The sequence below is a fragment of the Rhinolophus sinicus genome, chromosome 17 (assembly GCF_057876585.1).
Source record: "Rhinolophus sinicus isolate RSI-liver-muscle chromosome 17, RSI-T2T, whole genome shotgun sequence".
In the NCBI taxonomy this organism is placed as follows: Eukaryota; Metazoa; Chordata; class Mammalia; order Chiroptera; family Rhinolophidae; genus Rhinolophus; species Rhinolophus sinicus.
The window spans coordinates 206657766-206677363 of NC_142517.1; the positions used below are offsets into that span (position 1 = coordinate 206657766).

A 19598-nucleotide genomic window follows, 5' to 3' on the forward strand; every position below is an offset into this window, starting at 1 on the left:
ACAACTGAAAAAAAAAGTTCATTTCACTTATGAACAAAGATGCAAGGTTCAAATAAAATATTAGCAAAATTAACTAAGCAATAATATAGTAAGAGAATATTGACCAAGTAGGGTTTGTCTCTGGAATGCAAGGATGTCTCAAGGTAAGGAAATACATCAATTAAACTAACACGGTAAAGGAAGAAAAACAGCATATCATTTTATTTAAAGCTTATCTGTAAAAATATAGAATAAATATTTGATCACAAAAATTAAGTATTCTTATTAAAATTAGTAATAAGATACGAATGTCATTCTTATGACATATGAAGCAAAATTCATATATGAAATAAAGACATGTTTGACCACATTACAATTTAAAACTTCTGGATGCAAGAGTCTCTTTTAAACAAATTTAAAAGATAAGGAACAAGTTGGGAAGAAATATTTGTAACGTAACAAAAATTTAGTATCAGAATATGAAAGAACTACAGTAAGAAAAAGACAAATGGGCAAATGATATGAACAGCAATTTTTAGAAGAAATTTAGCATATAAAGAAATGCTCTACAACCATCAGAGAAATACAATTTAAAAAAATAAGATACCATTTTTACATCTATTAATTAACAAATTAAAACATCAAACAAGTGTTTTGGGATTTGGGGGGAAACTGATAAAAAGGCAAATTGTTATACTATAGGGGAAGACACGTATCTCTTTCCTCTACCCTTCTAATTTCTGGGCTGGAGCCCCTGTCACAAAAGAAAGATTAACAAGAGAAAAACGTTTTATGTGACATGGGAGCTTTCATAAGGAAATGAAGGCCCCATGAAGTGGTTTAACAGAAGTGCTTTTCTGCTTGTAGGTTTAATGAAGCGTGGAGAGTTGTGGGAAATGTGATAGGACAAAGAGGACTAGGGCTGAGTGTAGTAAAGTGGGGGAAACAGCGAGGTCTGTTCACTCAGATTCCTCTTCGTGTCTTGCTGAGAAGGATGCTCCTTTCCCCTGGGTATAAAGGGCACCTCACGTGAGGGTTCTATGACCTGCTTCAGGGGAAGGTCAGAAAGTCCACCCATCACCTGCCGTTTCTCAAATCCCTTCAGCCTAAAATGTTCAGTATACCAAGGAGCCATATTTTGGGGGTAGTGTGTCCTGAACCCCCTCATTACAAACACCTGGAGAGGAATTTAGCAAGTTTGAGTCACGGTAAAAATTCTCATTCCTTGCATTTAGGAATTCCACTTCTAGGTATTTAACCTAAAGGAGTCACATTGATGGAGAGATAAATAGGTGAATCTTTATTGCAAACTTTAAAAATATTTTATTATGGATATTTTCAAACATACTTTAGAGAGAATAAAAAAAAAAAAAGACTCCCCTTTTACCCATCACTCAGCTTCAAAACTTCAATATTTTTGCCATTCTTTTTTCAACTATTCCCTGCCCCACTTTTGTTCCCTCTCCCTCTCTCCCTTTTTTTGCTTGAGTATTTTAATGTGAATCTCAGCATCCTGTCATTTTGCCTGTAAACACTTCATTGTGTTCCGCTACAGGATATTACTAGCCTTGACATAGTCTAATATCTAGCATGTGTTCAATCTTCTGTCTCAAAAATGTCTTTTCACTGTTGTTTTGGTTGAATTAGGATTCAAAAATTACCACACATTACATTTGGTTGAAATGTCTTAAATCTGTTTAAATCTATCATAAAGAACCCCTTTCAAATGCTGTTCATTTATTGAAGAAACCAAATCATTTGTCCTCTAGAATTTGTCTTTATTCTGGGTTTGGCTGACATCTTTGGGGTGTCTTCAACATACTCCTCCATCTTCAGGATTCTTATAAACTGGTAGTTAGACCTGAAGGCTTCTTTAGATTCAAGTTCAGTTTTTTCTTTGCAAGAAGACTTCCCCAGTGCCATGTACTTCTGTTGCATCCCTGCAGGAGGCACTTAGCGTCCACTTTTAGTGATGTTAAAATTGATCAGACAGTTTGGGTGTTACCAGCTTCATCCATCTATTATAGCCATGGACCTTCTACCAGATGGTTCTAGGCAGTTGTTTTGTAAAACAAATGATTGAAAACAATTTATTATTCATTAATGGGAGGGGACGTATGTGGGGAAATGATAGGAATCAAATTGCCAAAATGTTAACAGTGGTTAATTTAGGTGTTGGGACTAGCAGTAATTATTTTCTTTTTGTGTACTTAATTTTTTCAAATTTGCTAAAATGGAAACAAAAGAAAACCTGCCTATGCACATCTACGGTAACAAAGGTGAGACAGACAGGGAAAAGGACTGGAAGGCAGGTTCCAAATTCAAATTCCAGGCAAGGGCAGCCAGGGAAGTCTGGAGAATGATGGCAATAAACAGGGACCGCCGTCTGCTTTGCTTTGTTTTCGCTTGTTCAGTGTTCATTCCTCCTCCTGACAGCCTTCGTTCCCTTTAGGGTCTCCCCCCTTCTCCCCTGGATTCGGTTTTGGTAGAATTGTCATTAAAGATGCTCCAATCTCACCTGACCAAAGCTCAGCAGCCAATCAGACCCCTTCTCCCAGGACTTTGGGTCTTGAGCAGCATCACCTCCTCCTGGAAGCCTTCCCTCCACGGGGCAGGTGCTTTCTCCTGAGTCCCCAGAGTTCCAGCTGTCAGAGCACTTGTATGCCAGTATGTTTGTATGCCCCATCCCTGCCTTATACAGTGCCTGGCACGTGGTGCTCAGCAGATGTTAGCTGAATGAATGAGACCCACATTGTTTAGAGCAGATGAAGTTACTTGAATATTAGATAGAAAAGATCTCAGATAACTCTTGTAGATGTTCCAGAGAATGTGGTAGCAGCCTGCAGTCCCTCCAACCTAACCCCAGCCTGTGGCCACCTCTCCTGAGCCGGGGCGCTCTTACCCAGCCAGGTACAGCCTTCCCTGAATCCCCACTGTCCCCAACCTGGCCTTGGCCTCTGTTCCTAGACAGCCCCCAAATTTCCTGCCCTGCCCTGTGCAGAAGCTTGAAAGAAGGTGAGGATAGGGTGTTGTATGTAAAGAGGTCACATAAAAGGACATTTACCTTAGAGAGTAACTACCATCCTCAGACTAAACCTTTAGATTTAGGAACCTGGACACTGTGTGGAAGGAGCTGCCGTCGGTGTTAGCCACTGAGTCTTGTTTGTGTGTAGGCAGGTTGCACATTCTTTATTTAGAAATGTCCATACTTGTCAGTCCAGTCTGACTTTGGCCTAAAGCCACTCTGACTTTTAAGAGTAATTAGTGGCTGAGCCAGGATTCAAACCTGGGCAGCCTGGCTCCAGAGTCCATGCTTCCCACCTCTATACCCTACTGCTTTGTCAGCGAAGCACACTCAAGTTCCTTTCTTGTGCTGAAGAGGGTTAGGCTGCCAGAAGAATGTAAATATGCTTCTAGGATCAAATTCCTTCAATCTATTCCTATCTTTCTTGCCTCTCAAATAAAAGAGTGAGAGCAAGAATGAGAATGATTATTAAGTATCACAGATTGCAGTTTGGGCTGTTGCTTTTTTTAAATCAGTGCTAACATCTGCTTATTTAGAAATGTGTCAGATAACCACTAGTACAACAAACAGAAAAGTGTAGCCTTCAAACCAGTGGATGGTTGGACCTGTTAAGGTCCTTGGTTACAGACAACAGCAAATGCCTGGCCAGCTCAAGCAGAAAAGGGATCTATTGAAAGGCTCTCAGTAGCTCAGAACATCAACAGGAGGAAGGCTGCAAAACCTGGCGGAGAAAACGGGCAGAAACCAAGGGAGGTTGGGCAGCAGGAGCGCCAACCATAGCCTGGGCAGGATGCTGCCGTTAGCACTGCTGCCCTGCACACGTCTGCCTCCTGTTGGCGTGGGTCTTAGTGTCACTTGCTCCAGGGAGGAGTCCCATGTCAGGTCGTCCAACTGGCTGCGTCCAAGTCATAGGCCACACAGTGACGTCAGCAGTGATTGCCGGAGCCCTTTCCAATTCTGTAGTGGGAGCCTGGGCTTGGTCTCCCACCAAGAGTGGATTCCCCACAATGGAAAGGAAGTTCACACGCTAGGGAGCCCACCAAAAGGCAACTCCTCGCTACAAGAAAACCTGGGACAAAAACTTAGTGGAGCCATTAGAAACTAAGAATGAGGGGAGGGGAGACTGAGAAGTGTACGAAATGAGATGGCCTCCCAGGTGTCAGGACTGATTCTTCCTTCTGCCTAGGTGAGAATAGATGTGAAACACTGCGTACTTTATATTTTCTGAGCAGATCCTTAACAGAAGGAAGGATGGGCAAATACAGCTGTGTTTGTTCATGAGACTAATCTTGAACTTTGAATCACCAAATAATCCTTTTTTCTGAGAAGGAAAGGGGGATCCCAGTGTGTTCACCTTGACCCTTAGAAATAGTGGCAGAGGTTGTGTGTGATGACCGTGGCATCTAGGACCCATCAGAAAGGAGGTGAAGGTAAAAGGAAGCTGATGGATTGGGAGACAGCAGCAGGTGAGAATCGAGGACTCCAGATGAGGTTGAAGAATACATCGATCATGGGGATAAGAGAGCGAGAGAGCAGGAAGGCGGCCGCACGTCACGACCGAGAGTTCACCCTTCCCGAAATGCAAACACTCCTGGAGGTCCTGGGAGTGAGGGCGTGACCAAGCGGCCAAGAGGCCAGGGAGGAGAGGTCTCGGAGTGGCAGGAAAGATCAGGCCCTGATACCAAGGCCACAGTGAGCCATCCGCATGGACTTTGATGTCAGCCAGGGTAATGGCAGGAGTGGAGCAGACCGGAAGTAGAGAGGTCCAAAATCTTGAACATGGGAGGAGGGCTGTGGGTGACAGGAGCCCTAGATGAGCCAGACAGACACTTGCAAAGCGTTGTTTACAAGGCTGGGACCAGCACTGGGGACTCAGGGGCAGGCTGCCCCCACCCTGAGCAGTGCAGAGGAGTCAGCTGCAGGGGGTGCCGCTTCCGGGAGAGTGGGCTCCTGCTGGCTGACCCTTCCACTTCCATCCATTTTTCTCAAGGGCTGAGCCCCGAGCTGCTGGTTCTATTTTCCAGGGTGACCAGTGACCTGTGACAAATGGGGCCTATCCACTGACATGCTGTGGACACACTGGAGAGAATGCATCAAGTTTACACTAAGGGACACATGCTTTCTGATAACGCACATCCTCCAGCGTCCTCAGTCTGCCTGGCACTTCTCTGCACATAGTAGGCCCTTCATAAATCCATACTGACCAAAGTTCCTCAGAAGCATAAGTCACCTCTGATGGTGACTCCTGAGAGGCCCCTGGGAGTCCAGTTAGTCTTTGGGAAGAACTGCAGGTTTGGGGTCTGGTCGCTCCCCACATACTGACCCACGGCTGCCTGGGAGCTCACTTCAGAGGCGACACTGAGCACTCACAGATCTGCACAGCCTCATGTCACAAGCTCCTTGTTCCCAAGAAGCCCCTGTCCGGTCTTATATACAGTGGTTACCTCTGGAGACCAATGTTAGAGTTGGTTTGTTTTTTATTATTATTTCTTTTCCTTTAGATTTAATCCTTTCTCTTTAAAAAAAAATTGTGGTAAAATACACATAACGTAAAATTTACTATCTTAGCCATTTAAACATACAGTTCAATATTGTTTCAGTATATTCACACTGCTGTGCAACCAATCTCCAGAAGGGGGGAGGGGCTGGGGTGATGAGGGTGTAGATAGAGAGTAATTTCTGCCTTGGTCATCTGAGGGTATCAGTCGGTTTCATTATAGCAGTGACTTACACGCATGCACAGAAAACCACAGCTAAAGTGCCAAAGTGTGACACTTAGATGTCAGGGCCCCTTTCATCTTGCAAACTGGGGACGGAGGCCTGGAAAGGTGAGGTGATTAGCTTGATGCCACAGAGCAAGGTGGCAACAGGGCTGAGATTGGAACCAACAGTGCCACTAAGTGCAGATCCCAGAGCAGAATAAGCTGACTGGGGGCAGAGAGGGGGCAGGTCACAGGAGAGTTCCAGGTGCGGGCCAGGAGCTAGAGAGGGACAGAATGGGCCAGAACCTACAGAAGCTCAACAAGAAATGGGAAGGAAAGGGAGGGTCCTATGAAAACAGTTCAGAAACTGGTGGTGGGTTCCCAGATGGAGGTTTGCTGTGCCAGTTCCTGAGCGATGTTCCTGCAGGGAAGAACCAGAGGCCTGGAGGACAGACGGCAACCTTATATCCCTTCCAGGACGTGGTGGGGGCAGGAGTCACTGAGGTGGCTGAAGTGGGGACGAGGCACAAAGGGGGACAGGCATGAAGACATCCCTGCAGAGGAGGGCAGGCGTGGCTCCCAAAGCTGCATGTGACCCTCTGGCTCCTCCAGGTGAAGCTGCTTCAAGGCTCCTCTCAGGAGGGGTCAGTCTCTTGCTGCCTGTCTGAGCCACCATTCTCAGCCAGAGGGTGAGCCCTGCTGCCCAGGGGGACCATGTCACACAGGGTGCTGCTGCCTGTTGCCACCCTGCTGAGGGTGTGGGAGGTGCGGCAGGGTCTGTGGCGACGGCATCTGGTCCCTAAGCACAGGGCTTCCCAGAAGGTTTCCCGGAAGCGGCTGGACATGAGGCTGTAGAGCACAGGATTGACGGCCGAGCTGAGATAGAAGAAGACGCCGGAGACAACGTGCACGTACTGGAAGGCCAGGTCCAGGCCCTTGGTCCATTCGGACACGAAACTCCACATGAGGCGGTCGATGTGAAACGGGGCCCAGCAGATGCCAAACACCAGGACGAGCACAACTGCGGGGGCAGAGAAGGGAGGCTGGGTGCCCGCCAGAGCCCCCTCCACTGCCTTCCCCGCTTCAGGCCGGTCTGCCTGTTCTCTCCTATCCCAGAAGCCACCCATGCCCATTGTCCATCTTGAAGTTTCTGGAAGTTTGCCTGCCCTGGCCACACCCCTTTCAGAATAGCTACTCTCACCACTGTCACTGACCAGGCCGTAGGTCTGTGCCCTGTCCCCAGCCACAGCCACATGGACCAGGTGTGAGAACATGAGCCAAACTGGCCCAGCCCAATTGTCTCACCTTGGGACTTGGAATTAGGTGACTCTTAGCCATGGATGCTGAGCCCCAGCATGACACAGACTGTGGGGCCAAGGCCCCCGCTGGGTGCCCACTCAGAGGTCATGCTTGCTGATGCATAAGCACAGAGAAGCAGGAGAATGGGGCCCACGCTCAGGCAGCGGTACAAGGGGCCAGAATTATGGGGCCAGAGAGAATGAAACAAACACACGTAACTCCACACTTGCCTGCCTTGGCCCCAGAAGTCTTCCCAGCCCCAGCTGCCAGCTCTCCAAGGCTCAGGCGAATATCCTGCCCTGCACTAACTCCCCTTTACTTGAGCACCCCCCACCTCAGCAAAAGAGGATAAACTGGCCAAGCCCTCACTCTTTCTTCTGAGCGCCCCTCCAGCCCTGATCTTAACCAGCCATGCATTTCTTAGGTCTCTGTCACCGGGTCTGCCTTGGTGTTTGTTTCTTGTTTCTCGTGTTTGCTTAGCTGACTCAATCTCTTTCCCCTGCAGTTTCTTCCCCACAATACCCCAGCAGGGTTTTCCTCATAATCCCAGATTTCAATGTCTCCAGCACATAGCCGGGTGCACAACAGAAAGTGAGGGTCAGGGAAGGAGGGAGAGAGAGAAGGAAGCCAGAGCCCCAGGCCAGCAAACAAGGTGGACTTAAGGAAACACCACACCTGTCCAGGGTAAGAGTCATCCCCGCTGAGCAGACTCGGACCCTGTGGTGTGGGAGAGTAGGAGGCAGGGGCTGGGCAGGCAGGGGCCAGTTGGTCTGTCACACAGGCTTCACAGTATAGAGCTGGGAGTCAAGCACAGAGCTCCAGGGTGAGTCCCATCTTGAGGCTGACAGTAAAACCACACTCTGGGACACTATTCCTGGGGGCAAAAGGAATGGGTCTCTCTCTGAGAATGGGACAGTCCCCTGATAGCTGGCTATGATCCCATGGCTTTGACCAAGGTCTCACCAGCTCTGTCCTGCCCTGGCTCACCCCACATACCGGTTTCAGGCCCTTCTCAGGTTGTGCAGGATGGGGAAGAAATCAATGATCTGCTTAGTGTCAGTTTGTGTTGCTTCCCCAGGGCCACTGTTTTTGACAAAGAGCCAGGTCTAGGCCACAGTAAGATCCAGAACCTCAACCCAGCTGGCCATGCCTTGGCCAGCGCCAATCCACACTTCTCTCCTGTGTCTGTACACCGACAGTCACAAACATGTCTGTCTCCTAGGAAGACTTTTACACAATGGTCACTGCTGTGGTTCCCAGGGAACCACTGCCATAGATGGAAGAAATTCATCATCTAGCCTCTCCAGCACCCTCTCCCCTCCTTTTGGAAGCTTTGCTCCCCTTACATCCTACTATGTTGTTCCATGGGGGAGGGGGTGTTCACTTCAACATCAAGTCACTCTGGCCTGGGGGTGGGCCATGACTTAACCCCACCAATCAGAATCCTTCCCTGGAACTTTACAATAGCCACTAAAGAAAGAAGGCAGTTCTTCAGGAAAGCGGAACTCTGTGCCCATGGCCATGCCTCCCAGGCTGCTGTAGGGAAGGACAGAGCTGAGACAAGTTTAGGAGCCAAGATGAGAGACCTGGAGAGACCTAGATCCCATGAACGACTCTGTCATCTTGGAGCACGTTCACATGCTCCTGCCCTGTCTGCAGTTTGTGCCATACGCCAGGGCTGGCTTCATGGGGGTGCCACCTGTGTATCTGCACATGGCCTGGATCTTAGAAGGGCCCTGGACTTGATTTAATGCTCTACTGTTGTTGTCTTGACATTCTGAATAATTTCTGAACAAGGGGTCTCACTTTTCATTTTGCACTGGGCCCCACAAATTATGTAGTTGATCGTGCCATGAGCCATTAACATTGATCTTTGGTGTGAGTTTCTCAAAGGGTCATTGAAAAGAGTATCCATGCCTGCGTGCACACACGCAAACACAAGGCGGGGTGTGTGACTCCAAGCCTCACTCTCAGCCTCCATCAGAAACCCAGACACTCAGCCCCTTCCTCCCGGCCCTGGGAGCCCCAGCCTCATACCCAGTGCCTGAGTCACCCCCTCTTTCCAGCAGCAACACTTACACAGCATCTTGGTCACCTGCGTCCGACCCCGATCCTTCAGCCGCTGGAGCCTGCGTCTGTCGCTGGGCCCGTGCCTGAGCATCAGCAGCCTCTCATGACGCAGCTGCAGCCCAATGAGCAGGTAAAGCACGCTGATGATGGCCATGGGCAGGCAGAAGAAGAGCAGAGTGGTGATCTGCATGACCAAGTTGTAGAGGGCCAGTGGGTAGACCAGCCTACACACAGCCGAGTCGGGCACCGTACCCCGGCAGGGCACATCCAGCTGCCAGATGCCATGCAGGCTGGTGTTGGGCAGAGAGCAGAGCACAGCGAGGCCCCAGATGACCCCGAGCACTCGTCGCACATGGGCCCGAGTCACCACAGACCTGGCCTGCAGTGGGTGCACCACGGCCATGTAGCGCTCCATGCTCAGGGCGGTGACATTGAGCACAGAGGCCAGGCAAACTGTCTCAAAGAGCAGCGTGCGGAAATAGCAGCCCCCTGTGCCCAGCAAGAAGGGATAGTTGCACCACATCTCATAGAGCTCCAGTGGCAGCCCCACCAGCAGCACCAGCAGGTCTGACACGGCCAGGCTGAAGAGGTAGTAGTTGGTGGGCGTGCGCATGACCCTGTGGTGCAGGATGACCGTGCAGGTCAGCCCATTGCCCACAGTGCCCACCACGAAGATCAGCAGGTATGTGACACAGATGGGCACAAACAGCTCTGTCTGCTGGGGCCCCAGGTACTTGAGTCTCAGCTCCTGGTCAGTCAGGTTCAAGTCTTCAGGGTCAAACTTTAGCCCCCAGGCCATACTGACATTGCAGGGCACTGGGCTCCTTGCTCCCCTCGGTGACACATCTTCAGGGAAGATGGAACAATTGAGGCAGAGAGGAGCCTGTAGGACAGAAGAGAGAGACACCCAGTAAAGTCATTCAGGGAACCCTGGCTCTGTCGTAACTCATCAAACCAAAGGTGCCATCGACACTAAGAGAACCGTTATCTTATGTGGTGCTGCGAGAGAGAAAAACTCTCATCCATTCTAAGATGCATTACAACTGCAGAGATGTAAAAATGTATGCCTTAAAAATGATAAAGAGTAGACTACAATTTTAAATTTCACGATCTGTTGAAACCTTTGACTAAATGACAGATCCTCTCGAGCATGGACTTTGCCATCAGCAGTCTCCCCTTGGGTCTCTCCCCCTTTAAACCATGGACTTTGGGAGAGGTACTCAGTTTGGGCATCTGTAAAATGGGCACAGTATGCAGCATTGCATGGTCTTTAAGAACAGGGGCTCCGGAAGCAACTGCCTGGGTTCAAATGCAGCCTCCCCAATTCCAGGCTGTGTGACCATTTGCCTAATAACTTCTCTCTGGCTGTTACCTTATTATGAAGATCCAGGGAATTTAATCCACAAAAGATATTAACACAGGGCCTGCCTGACACACAGGAGGGCCGGGTTATCAGCACCTCACTGAGGGGACTAACTCACTGTGGTCTCAAGCGAGGGAGTGAAAGGGCTAAAAACAGTTAACACTGATCCAAACATTATTTCTTGTTTGTTTTCCATCACCTGAACTGTTTGAAGTAGAAATATTTGACACCTTTGACACTGCCAGTTCCAGGGTTCCCTGCCCTCTCTGGCTCCCCATCTCTGTCAGTCATTGACTGGATACAGTGGTTAAGGACCCAGGCCATGGGACTAACCAGACTGGCTTGGGGTCAAATGTCAGCTCTGCCATACTACAGCTGTGACCTCCCCTTCCTGTGCCTCAGTCGCCTCATCTGTGAAATGGGGGTGTACCAGAGAGCCTATCTCATAGTTTCTGTGAAGCTTCAATGAGAGAATACATACAAAGTTCTCAGGAGTGTGCCTGGTACATTTTGGGTGCTCAGTTTCAGCGCATAGTAAGCATGATCCTTACTCCCCACATGGAAAGGGAAGGGCAGTCCAGGGGACATGGGGCAGAGGCTGAACGGGGTTTGGCTGCCAGTAGCCTCCCTAGGCGAGCGGCCCCTGCTATCCTCCCGAGCCTGTTCCCCAAGCCCACCATCAGCACCGCCTTCTGCTTGGAGCAACCTGGGATAATCAGGCTGGGTTCCTGCATCCTCCCCCTATTCCTTCAGCCCCATTTCCTCTCCTCAATGGGGGGCTTGGGACTTCCAGTTGCCCACATACCTGGGCAGACCTTTGTGTCTGAGAGAGTGAAGGACCATTCCACTCTTTTCCATGTCCTTCACTCTCCCAGACCCCAAGCATTCTTAAGCCCAGTATCTTCCTCCTCTTCAAAGCCTCTCCCCAGAAGTCTCCCCTAGCCTCCCTGCCTCTCCCACATCTCATCCCCGGATCCAGGCGCCTTTCTATCCACTCAAACGTTCCTCCTACCTCTGTCTTCACCCGCTACCCCGCTGATGTGGGAGCCAAGGGCGGGAGCCACGGGGATGAGTTGGGAACACATAGCGCCAACTCGGATTCGAGGGGGGTTCCCTATGCCACCAGGAAGGGTCGCCGCGCTGGAGCCCCAGCCCCGCAGCGCGCGTGGCGGATAATAAGAAATAACCCGGGAGGCTGCGAGTCCCTCGGGGAGGGGGGCGCTCCAACAGGGCCCTCCAACCTCTACCGTCCTGGGGAGATTCAGCCCGCGCGCTCCTCCCGGGAGCTCCTCCCGCCTCTAGTCGCCCAAACCCCAGGTCCAGCCTGCGCGCCCTTGCCCATGCCGGCATCCTGCTCACTTACCATGCCTTCTGCGACCTGTGAGATCTAGGGTCCGGGAGCCTACCCGTCAGCGGCGTCCAGAGACCCACCGACGGACAGAGAGGGCACCGGTAGAGAACAGACTGGCGGGAGGGCCAACTGACAGCAGCCTGCCCTGCCCACCAGCAGCCCGCCGCGTCGCCCCGCCTGTCGGGGGCCCGGGAGCACTGTCCGGGTCTGCCACCAGGGGGCAGTGCCGGCCCCGTAGCCCACCCGCCCCACCGACAGGCTCACCTGCAGCCCCCCCACACCCACCCAAATGTTAGCGGTTGTGTTTCCAAGCGTTTGACCGGGCGCTTCCAGGAGCATCTTTATCTCACGGAACCTTCACAACAACCCATTTTGCAGATGAGAAAGCCTCAGAGATGAAGCCCCAGTGATCTGGGTCTCACATGCTGTCCCCGCCCTGCAAGTATTGACTTTTAGCATAACCCCTTATTATGGTGTCCCTCCAGCCCCACCTCCTCCTGCCCCACATTTCAGACATACCTCCAAGGACATCCCCCCAGCCCCTCGAAGTTAATGATCCCCAAAGGATCTCATCCTGCCTCCTAGGCTTCAAACGGGTTCTCTTCTCCATCCCCCCACCCCAGACCCCAGGAAAGCGACCTCTCTCCCTTCCGTCCCCAAGACTCTGAGTCCAGGTCCTTGAACCCTCCCAGGAACGCTGCTGCATTCTCTCTGCAGTCTGTCCTCCTGCAGCCCGGTCTTCAAGCCCCCAACGATGCATTCCTCTGCTGGAAACCTTCTCTCGGGCCCCTACTTTTTTCTGAAAAAATAATACATCCTGTCTAACTTGATGTTGTACCTCCCCATCCCCCACTGGCCTTCGTGGTCCCCCTCACTATACTCTCTCACCCCCAATACTCCCCGTCTCATCCATTCAGATGTTCCCCCTGCCCCCTCACCATACCACAGGGTATCCAGAGGGAGGGAAGGAAATGTCAGGAGGGAAGAGCCATGAAGTCCAGGACCCCAGCCTCCTCCTGCTCCCCCAAACTGTGCTCGTGTAAACCCTGGCAGGGAGCACCTTCCCTGCTCCGCCTCCTCCTCCAACCAGCTCCATAGCTGGAAGCTGTCTCCTGAGGAACTTGCGAGGGAGCATAGACGTGGACCTCACAGACTGAAATGCTGGCTCTTGGGCCTCTTGCCAGGGTCTGATTCACTTCAGGGCAAGGTCCAGAAATCTTCGTTTCTGACAACACTTCCAGGGAGCCCCAGGATCCAGAAAGGCTGCTGGAGAGATGTGACTGGGAAGAGACTCAGCCCCTCTGTGCCTCAGTTTCCCTTCCTGTAGAATAGGCTAACCATTGTTACCACTATTGTAAGCGAGTGATGAGACAGAGAGCAGAATTTGGCAAAGGGCTGGCACGCGGTCAGCGCTCAAGAAATTTGGGTGGGATTATCTCCACTTAATGACAACTGGAAGCGAGATCTTCTTCCCCCTAGACTGTCTCTTTCCCACCCTCCCCATGAGTCATTGTTTGGCCTTGGGGACCGGAAGTTAGACCATCTCAGAGCCTGTGCCAGGCCTGCCTTCCTGGGAACTCCATATATAAACATAGCTCTAGGCACAGGGAGGTTGCAGGAAGTGCAAGGACTGATGGTCCCCAAGTCCTTGGGGTAAAGGATTCTGGGCTATCCCAGAGAGTTAACTGCTCAGCCCCCGATGAGTGAGCCTGGTGGACCCTTCAAATTGGGGGTTGCTGTCATGTCAGATAAGCAATGAGGGGCAGGCAGCATTGCCAGGAAACAGCCAACCACAGGTCACAGATAGCATCTAGCATGTGACAAGCATAGTCAACCCTGCCCCCATCACTGGAACACATTCACACACTCACACACACCACTGCGACCACTTTGCACAGACTGAATGGCTTGAAACCCACTGTGGACCCTTTGGAGGTGCTCAGAATCTGGGAAATTATGTGGAAGCCCCCAACTCTGCCTTACAGAGGCAGATTGACTCCCACAGGTCAGGAATTCCTCCAACTGGCTGCATTACTCACAGCATTAACAGCCATCAAAGACCATGTCAGGCTAAAGAGTAGCCCTCCTAGTGGCCATGATGGCTGCAGCACTGTCCAGAGGGCCCTGGGTGCCCTGGCTTCTGGGCCTGAGCTCAAGACCACCGTGGCCACATGTCCCATCAGAACCCGATGACATCCTGCTGCCTCCTACTCCATCCTGAGGTGGCTTCCGCAGGGCCATGTCCCTCGGGGGTCAGCAACAGGGCTGAGGCCTGGAGTAAACACATCCCAGGTTTTCTGGTGTGTACCTCACCTCCTGAGCTTGGCTGGCGGGTATCAACCCACACCAGGGCCAACTCCATATGCCAGCAAATCTGCCAAGGGAGGGCTGCTGGGATCTCTGGGAGCTGGTTCTGGTATCTCCCAGGTCCTGGAGCAGGTTCAGGGCTCCCGGGAGTGAGGCATGTGACTACCCCCACAGCCCCTCCTCACCCTGCTGACTCCTGAGCTCTTCCCCAAAGAGCGGTATCGATACCTAGCGTGCTCTGGAACTTCTGGGAAAAATTCAAGAGTTCCTTAGTTGGGGCTTGGTGTCTTCCAAGGGGTCACAACATGTGATTGAAGCTCAGAGAGGCTCTGAGATGAGTTTCCAGAAAGAGAAGTTTTATTATGATACCTTCATCCTTAGACTATAGGAGGGCATGTTGCTTAGATGTTCTATGCCTCAGTTTCCTCACCTGTGAAATGAGAACGGCAACAGACCTACTTCATAAGGTTATTACAAAGACTGAATGAAGTAAAGCAGGCACAGTGCCCAGACAGCACTTCGCCAGCCCTTGATGACTATTTTTCAAATAAATGAGAATAGGTGCATGTCTCAGAAACTTGGTATATTTCTGACCAAAAGGAAGTGATTGTTAATATTTTTTTAAGGCAGCAAGAGAAAATAAGCTCGAGGTTTCTCCCTTTATCCCTTCAGAAGGGGGGTGGCATATAGAGAGGGAAACTGGAGGACAGAGAGGCTGCAGATCGGAGGCCAGGCCCGTCCGTATGCGGGTGCTGGGGCAATTCTTGTCCTTCCTTGAATGGTCTTGCTGGGACCCTGCCTTCCAGCCACTCAAGTTCCCAGAAAGCTCTCAAGTCTGTTTGTTTGGAGGCGCTATAAACAAGCACAGGATGAGCGGCTGGAAGGCAGAATCCCTTTATTAGGGCAGAACCTCTCAGTCAGGCTGAGCCCCTTTCTCAGGGAGGGATCCCAACCTCGCAGAGCCCCAAAGGACCCAGGAGGACCCCGGCCCCCACCCTGCTCTAGGCCCTGCTCTTTCCTTGAGCAGACATCTCTTCTGAGCAGGAAGGGGACAAAGTCCTCCTCTGTGATGAGGGAGGGGGGCTGCAGCAAGAGCAAGGACTCGGGCATGGACAGGGCACATGACCTTGGGCAAATCCCCTCCCTTCTCCGACCTCAACTTCTTCGTCTGTAGAATGGGGACATGTATCCCCTTCACAGTTGATAGAGAAGAACCAGTTGGGGTTGGACCAGCAGCCGACAGACTGGGGAGTGAAGTCGGGCCGGGCTCCACCCAGGTGCCCAGCGGCCCTGTGGGAGGGGCAGCTGCATCTCTTTGGGCATCTGATTCTGAAGTTGCCAGCTGTTGACAATGGTTATCTCTGGGGGGTAGACTAGGGTGGGTAGGGGGAGGTAATTCTTTCTGTTTTCAGTTTAAAATTTTTTTTCAACAGTCAACATTTATTCCTCCTATAATTATATGTGTAGTGTTTTTTTTCTGGTTTTTTTTGGTTTTTTTTTTCATTTGAAAAGGCAGTTCCTTGTTTAATTCTGGTGACTTGTCTCTGGCCAAGCCCTTTCTTCAGATCAGTAGGGTCAGGCTTAGTCTGGCCTGAGGCTTCCAAGGGTGAATTAAGGAAACTTGGACACAGAGATGCGCTCACTGTCACCTCCAGCCAGTCACACGCCCCGGTGCACTGGAGGCCTACTCCATATCGCTGCCATTTTGTCATCCGACAGTCTCCCCTTGTCACCAGTATCATGCACCTAGGACCCTCAGGCCCAGTGTGAGGAGCGAGGGGCCGAACACAGCCCACTTCCCTCCCTGATTTTTGCTGCCAGGCACCCGGTTTTCTGCCCCACAGTCCCCACTCCTGACCCAGGCCCAGCATACAGAGATCGCTGGCCAGGAGCCTGGTCCCAAATATATTCCCTGTGTGGCCCCTATGTGGGGGCAGTACCCCACCCCCAATAGTGGGGGGGGGTCTGTGGGCACCAACCAGACTTCAGTATCGTTTCCATTCACCCTTGAGGAGGGCACTGTCCTCTCAATTTCTCAGAGGAAAAAGCACAGCTCGCACCCACTCCCCCTGCAAAGCCCACTCTTGACGGACCACTCACCTCACTGAGTGACCTAAATGGACAGTGCAGCCCTGGCTGAATGCGTGCGTCCCAATGGCCTGTGTGAGCCGCAGGGCCTCATTTTTCTCATCCATCAAGTAGAGGTAACCGTCCTTAGCCTGTTGCTGTGAGGATTGAGATAATTCTTATAGGCTCCCAGGAACGTGTGGACTTTTTAATGATAAGACCTTTCCAGAAAAGTTTTGCAAGAACAGTACAAAGAACTTTTTGTCCTGAACCGTTTGAGAGTAAGCTGCTGACCGGAAGCCCAGGCTCCCTGAATCCTTTAGTAGGTATTTCCTGCAAACGGGGACCCTCTCCTCCAGCACCACAAGGCAGCCATTAGCATCAGGAACTGCACAGAGTGACCCATGGCTGTGACTAATCCGCGGACCCTTTCAAGTTCCGCCAATTGTCCCAATCTTGAACAGTTCCTCCATTTTTCCTTGACTTTCAGGACCTTGACATTTTTTTTTTAAGATTATAGGCCAATGATTTTAAAGGCTTTCTCTCATTTATGGTTAGTTTAATGTTTCCTTATGATAGATTCTGGTTACATGTTTTGGGAGGAATGTCATAGGAAAGGACTGTGTGCCTTTCATTGCATCCTGTGAGGTAGCACACAGTTTCGATTTGTCCCACTACTGAAGATGGTAACTTTATCCCCTGGATGAAGAGGGTACCTACCTGCCAGGCTTCTCCCCTGGAGACTTACTACTTTTCCCTTGGGGATTAATATGTATATTGTGGGGAGGTACTTTGAGGTTCTATAAATGTCCCATTTCTCATCAAACGCTTACCCATTAATTTTAGCATCCATTTACGATTCTTGGAGCAATTAATTATTACTACGATGGTTGCCAAATGATTCTAATTCTATCATTCCTTCATTTATTAGTTGGCATTGTATTGCAAGGAAAAATGTTATTCTCTTACTATTTATTTATATCCATGTAGACTTGGGATCTTTTATTTTAGTCAATGAATAAGAATTCATTGCTCCTTGGAGGCTGTCGGCTGCTTCAGGAGGAAGCTGAACGTCTCTTTCCCAGCTGCCAGAAACTCATCAAAATGGATGATGAACGCAAACTTTGTACGTTTTATGAGAAGCGTGTGGCCACAGAAGTTGCTGCTGACGCTCTGGGTGAAGAATGGAAGGGTTGTATGGTTTGAATCAGTGGTGGGAACGACAAACAAGGTTTCCCCATGAAGCAGGGTGTGGTGACCCATGGCCGTGTCCGCCTGCTCCTGAGTAAGGGGCATTCCTGTTATAGACCAAGGAGGACTGGAGAAAGAAAGCACAAATCTGTTCAGGCTTGCATTGTGGATGCCAATCTTAGTGTTCTCAACTTGGTCAATGTAATAAGAAGGGAGAAAGATATTCCTGGTCTCACTGATACTACTGTGCTTCGTCACCTGGGGCCCAAAAGATCTAGCAGAATCCGCAAACTTTTCAATCTCTCTAAAGAAGACGATGTCCGCCAATATGTTGTGAGAAAGCCCTAAACAAAGACAGTAAGAAACCTAGGACCAAAGCACCCAAGATTTAGCGTCTCGTTACTCCATGAGTCCTGCAACTCAAACGTCAGCATATTGCTCTAAAGAAACAGCCTACTAAGAAAAATGAGGAAGAGGCGGCAGAATATGCTAAACTTTGGACCAAGAGAATGAAGGAGGCCAAAGAAAAATGCCAGGAACAGACTGCCAAGAGATGCAGGCTGTTCTCTCTGAGAGCTTCTACCTCTAAGACTGAGTCCCGTCAAAAATGAGATTTTCTAAGAGGAACAAATAAATAAAATCAGATATCAAAAAAAAAATTCATTATCATTATTTATGTTGATATTCAAATTATCCCAGATTTGACCAGTGGGAACCCCTTCAAGCTAGTTCCTATATCTTTTTCATATGTCTTCATCATGAATATGTCCGTATCTTCTGGTACAATAAGATGTTCCAGGCTCATCATGTATTTCCCTGGGCCAGCCTACAATCAGCCATTTTCCAAGGAGCTCTGGTGCCTTTTTAGTGGAAAATGGTGTTTAGAGACCAAGATCTGGGTGCCAGGTGTGCTCGTTTCTACTGGGGTTCGCTGCCCCCAGGCTCCCTCAGCAAGCAGAACTAGGAAATATATGTATGTATAAACATAAATATATATATATATAAACATACACACATACTTATATGCACACATCAAGTTTATTTTTATATCTATCTATAAAAATTGAAAAACATGAACTGATATCAGTATCTCTCATTCCAACACCACAGTGTTCATTCCTTTCCATCCTTCCCTGAGATTGAGAAACATGCCTTCTGTTATTTTCAACATAATTACCTACTAGGTCAACCTCACTATGTAGCCAATCCTCCGTTACCGCCATCATTCCCCTTTGCAGACCCCTCCTCATGCACTCTGAAGCCTTGCTCTGAGCTGTTCTGGCTCCCTGCATGGACAACCTCCTCACTGCATCCAGCCTCCCCGATAGAAGGAAACAGCCTCCCTCACCATGGATGGGAAGCACAACACTTCTGGAGCACAAGTTTGGCAATAGCTACCGAAATACAGAAGTATATCCCTTTGGCCCCGCAACCTTACCTCTAGAAATTTATGGAAAAAAATAGGAGCTCAAATACACAGATGAATGTAAGGAGATACTAGTAATAGCTGTGTTTGTAATAAGAAAAATTGGAGACAACTTAAATTTCTTTTTGTCTTAACTCCTAAAAGCAGAGTGTCCTGCATGCCTCCCAGAACCATCTGCCCAAAGGACCAAATAACTGGTTGCTAATTGGCTTCCTCCCAGGCTGTTAGCTCCCCAGCACTTCGAAGCTGTGTTTGTACAAAGGTTTAGAGGGATCCTGTGCTTCAGAGAAGGTCCTTCTACAGAAGCAGAAGATGAAAGCATGAGCCTGAGTTGGGACCCTTCCTCCCCAGCTGCAGCTGAAATCAGAGTCAGGCCAAGGGGATCAGACATGGGACCCCAAAGGCACCTGCTATCTCCATCAATAGGGAATGTGCAAAATAAATGATGGGACACGTCCACTAAAGAGTGCTGTATGTGCATATGAAAGGTGGAGGCTGATGCACACATCCTGACCTGGAAAGGCATCCAGGCAAGATATGTTGCCAAGAGAAACCTGTAAGGAGCAAAGCAACAGGGAGGGTTGGATCCCCAGGCATGTCAGTTACAGGGTGAGTTTTTATGCACGAAAATTATTATAGAACATATGTCAAACAGGAAACAGTGGTCATTTCTAGAGAGCTGGATTACAAGGAACTTTTACTTTCTAAGAAATATATTTCTGTGTTGTTTGTATTTTCAGCAATTAGTATTTATTGCTTTTGTAATCATAAAGCAAAAAAAAAAAATCAACTAAAGAGTTAAAGAAAAAGACCTGGGG

The 19598-nt window shown here is 49.7% G+C and overlaps 1 protein-coding gene and 1 pseudogene across 1 annotated transcript; one reads left to right on the plus strand and one right to left on the minus strand.

The window, feature by feature from the left end:
* Positions 1 to 403: 403 nt before the first annotated feature.
* On the minus strand, positions 404 to 11963 carry NMUR1 (neuromedin U receptor 1). Its single transcript, XM_019739744.3, has 3 exons — positions 11802 to 11963; positions 9085 to 9958; positions 404 to 6727 (listed from the first exon to the last, which is right to left on the minus strand). Exons 1-3 carry the CDS (start codon positions 11802 to 11804, stop codon positions 6342 to 6344), a joined length of 1263 nt encoding a protein of 420 aa, XP_019595303.1. The 5' UTR covers positions 11805 to 11963; the 3' UTR covers positions 404 to 6341.
* A 5155-nt stretch (positions 11964 to 17118) lies between these two features.
* On the plus strand, positions 17119 to 17965 carry LOC109451480 (small ribosomal subunit protein eS6 pseudogene; annotated as a pseudogene).
* Positions 17966 to 19598: the final 1633 nt, after the last annotated feature.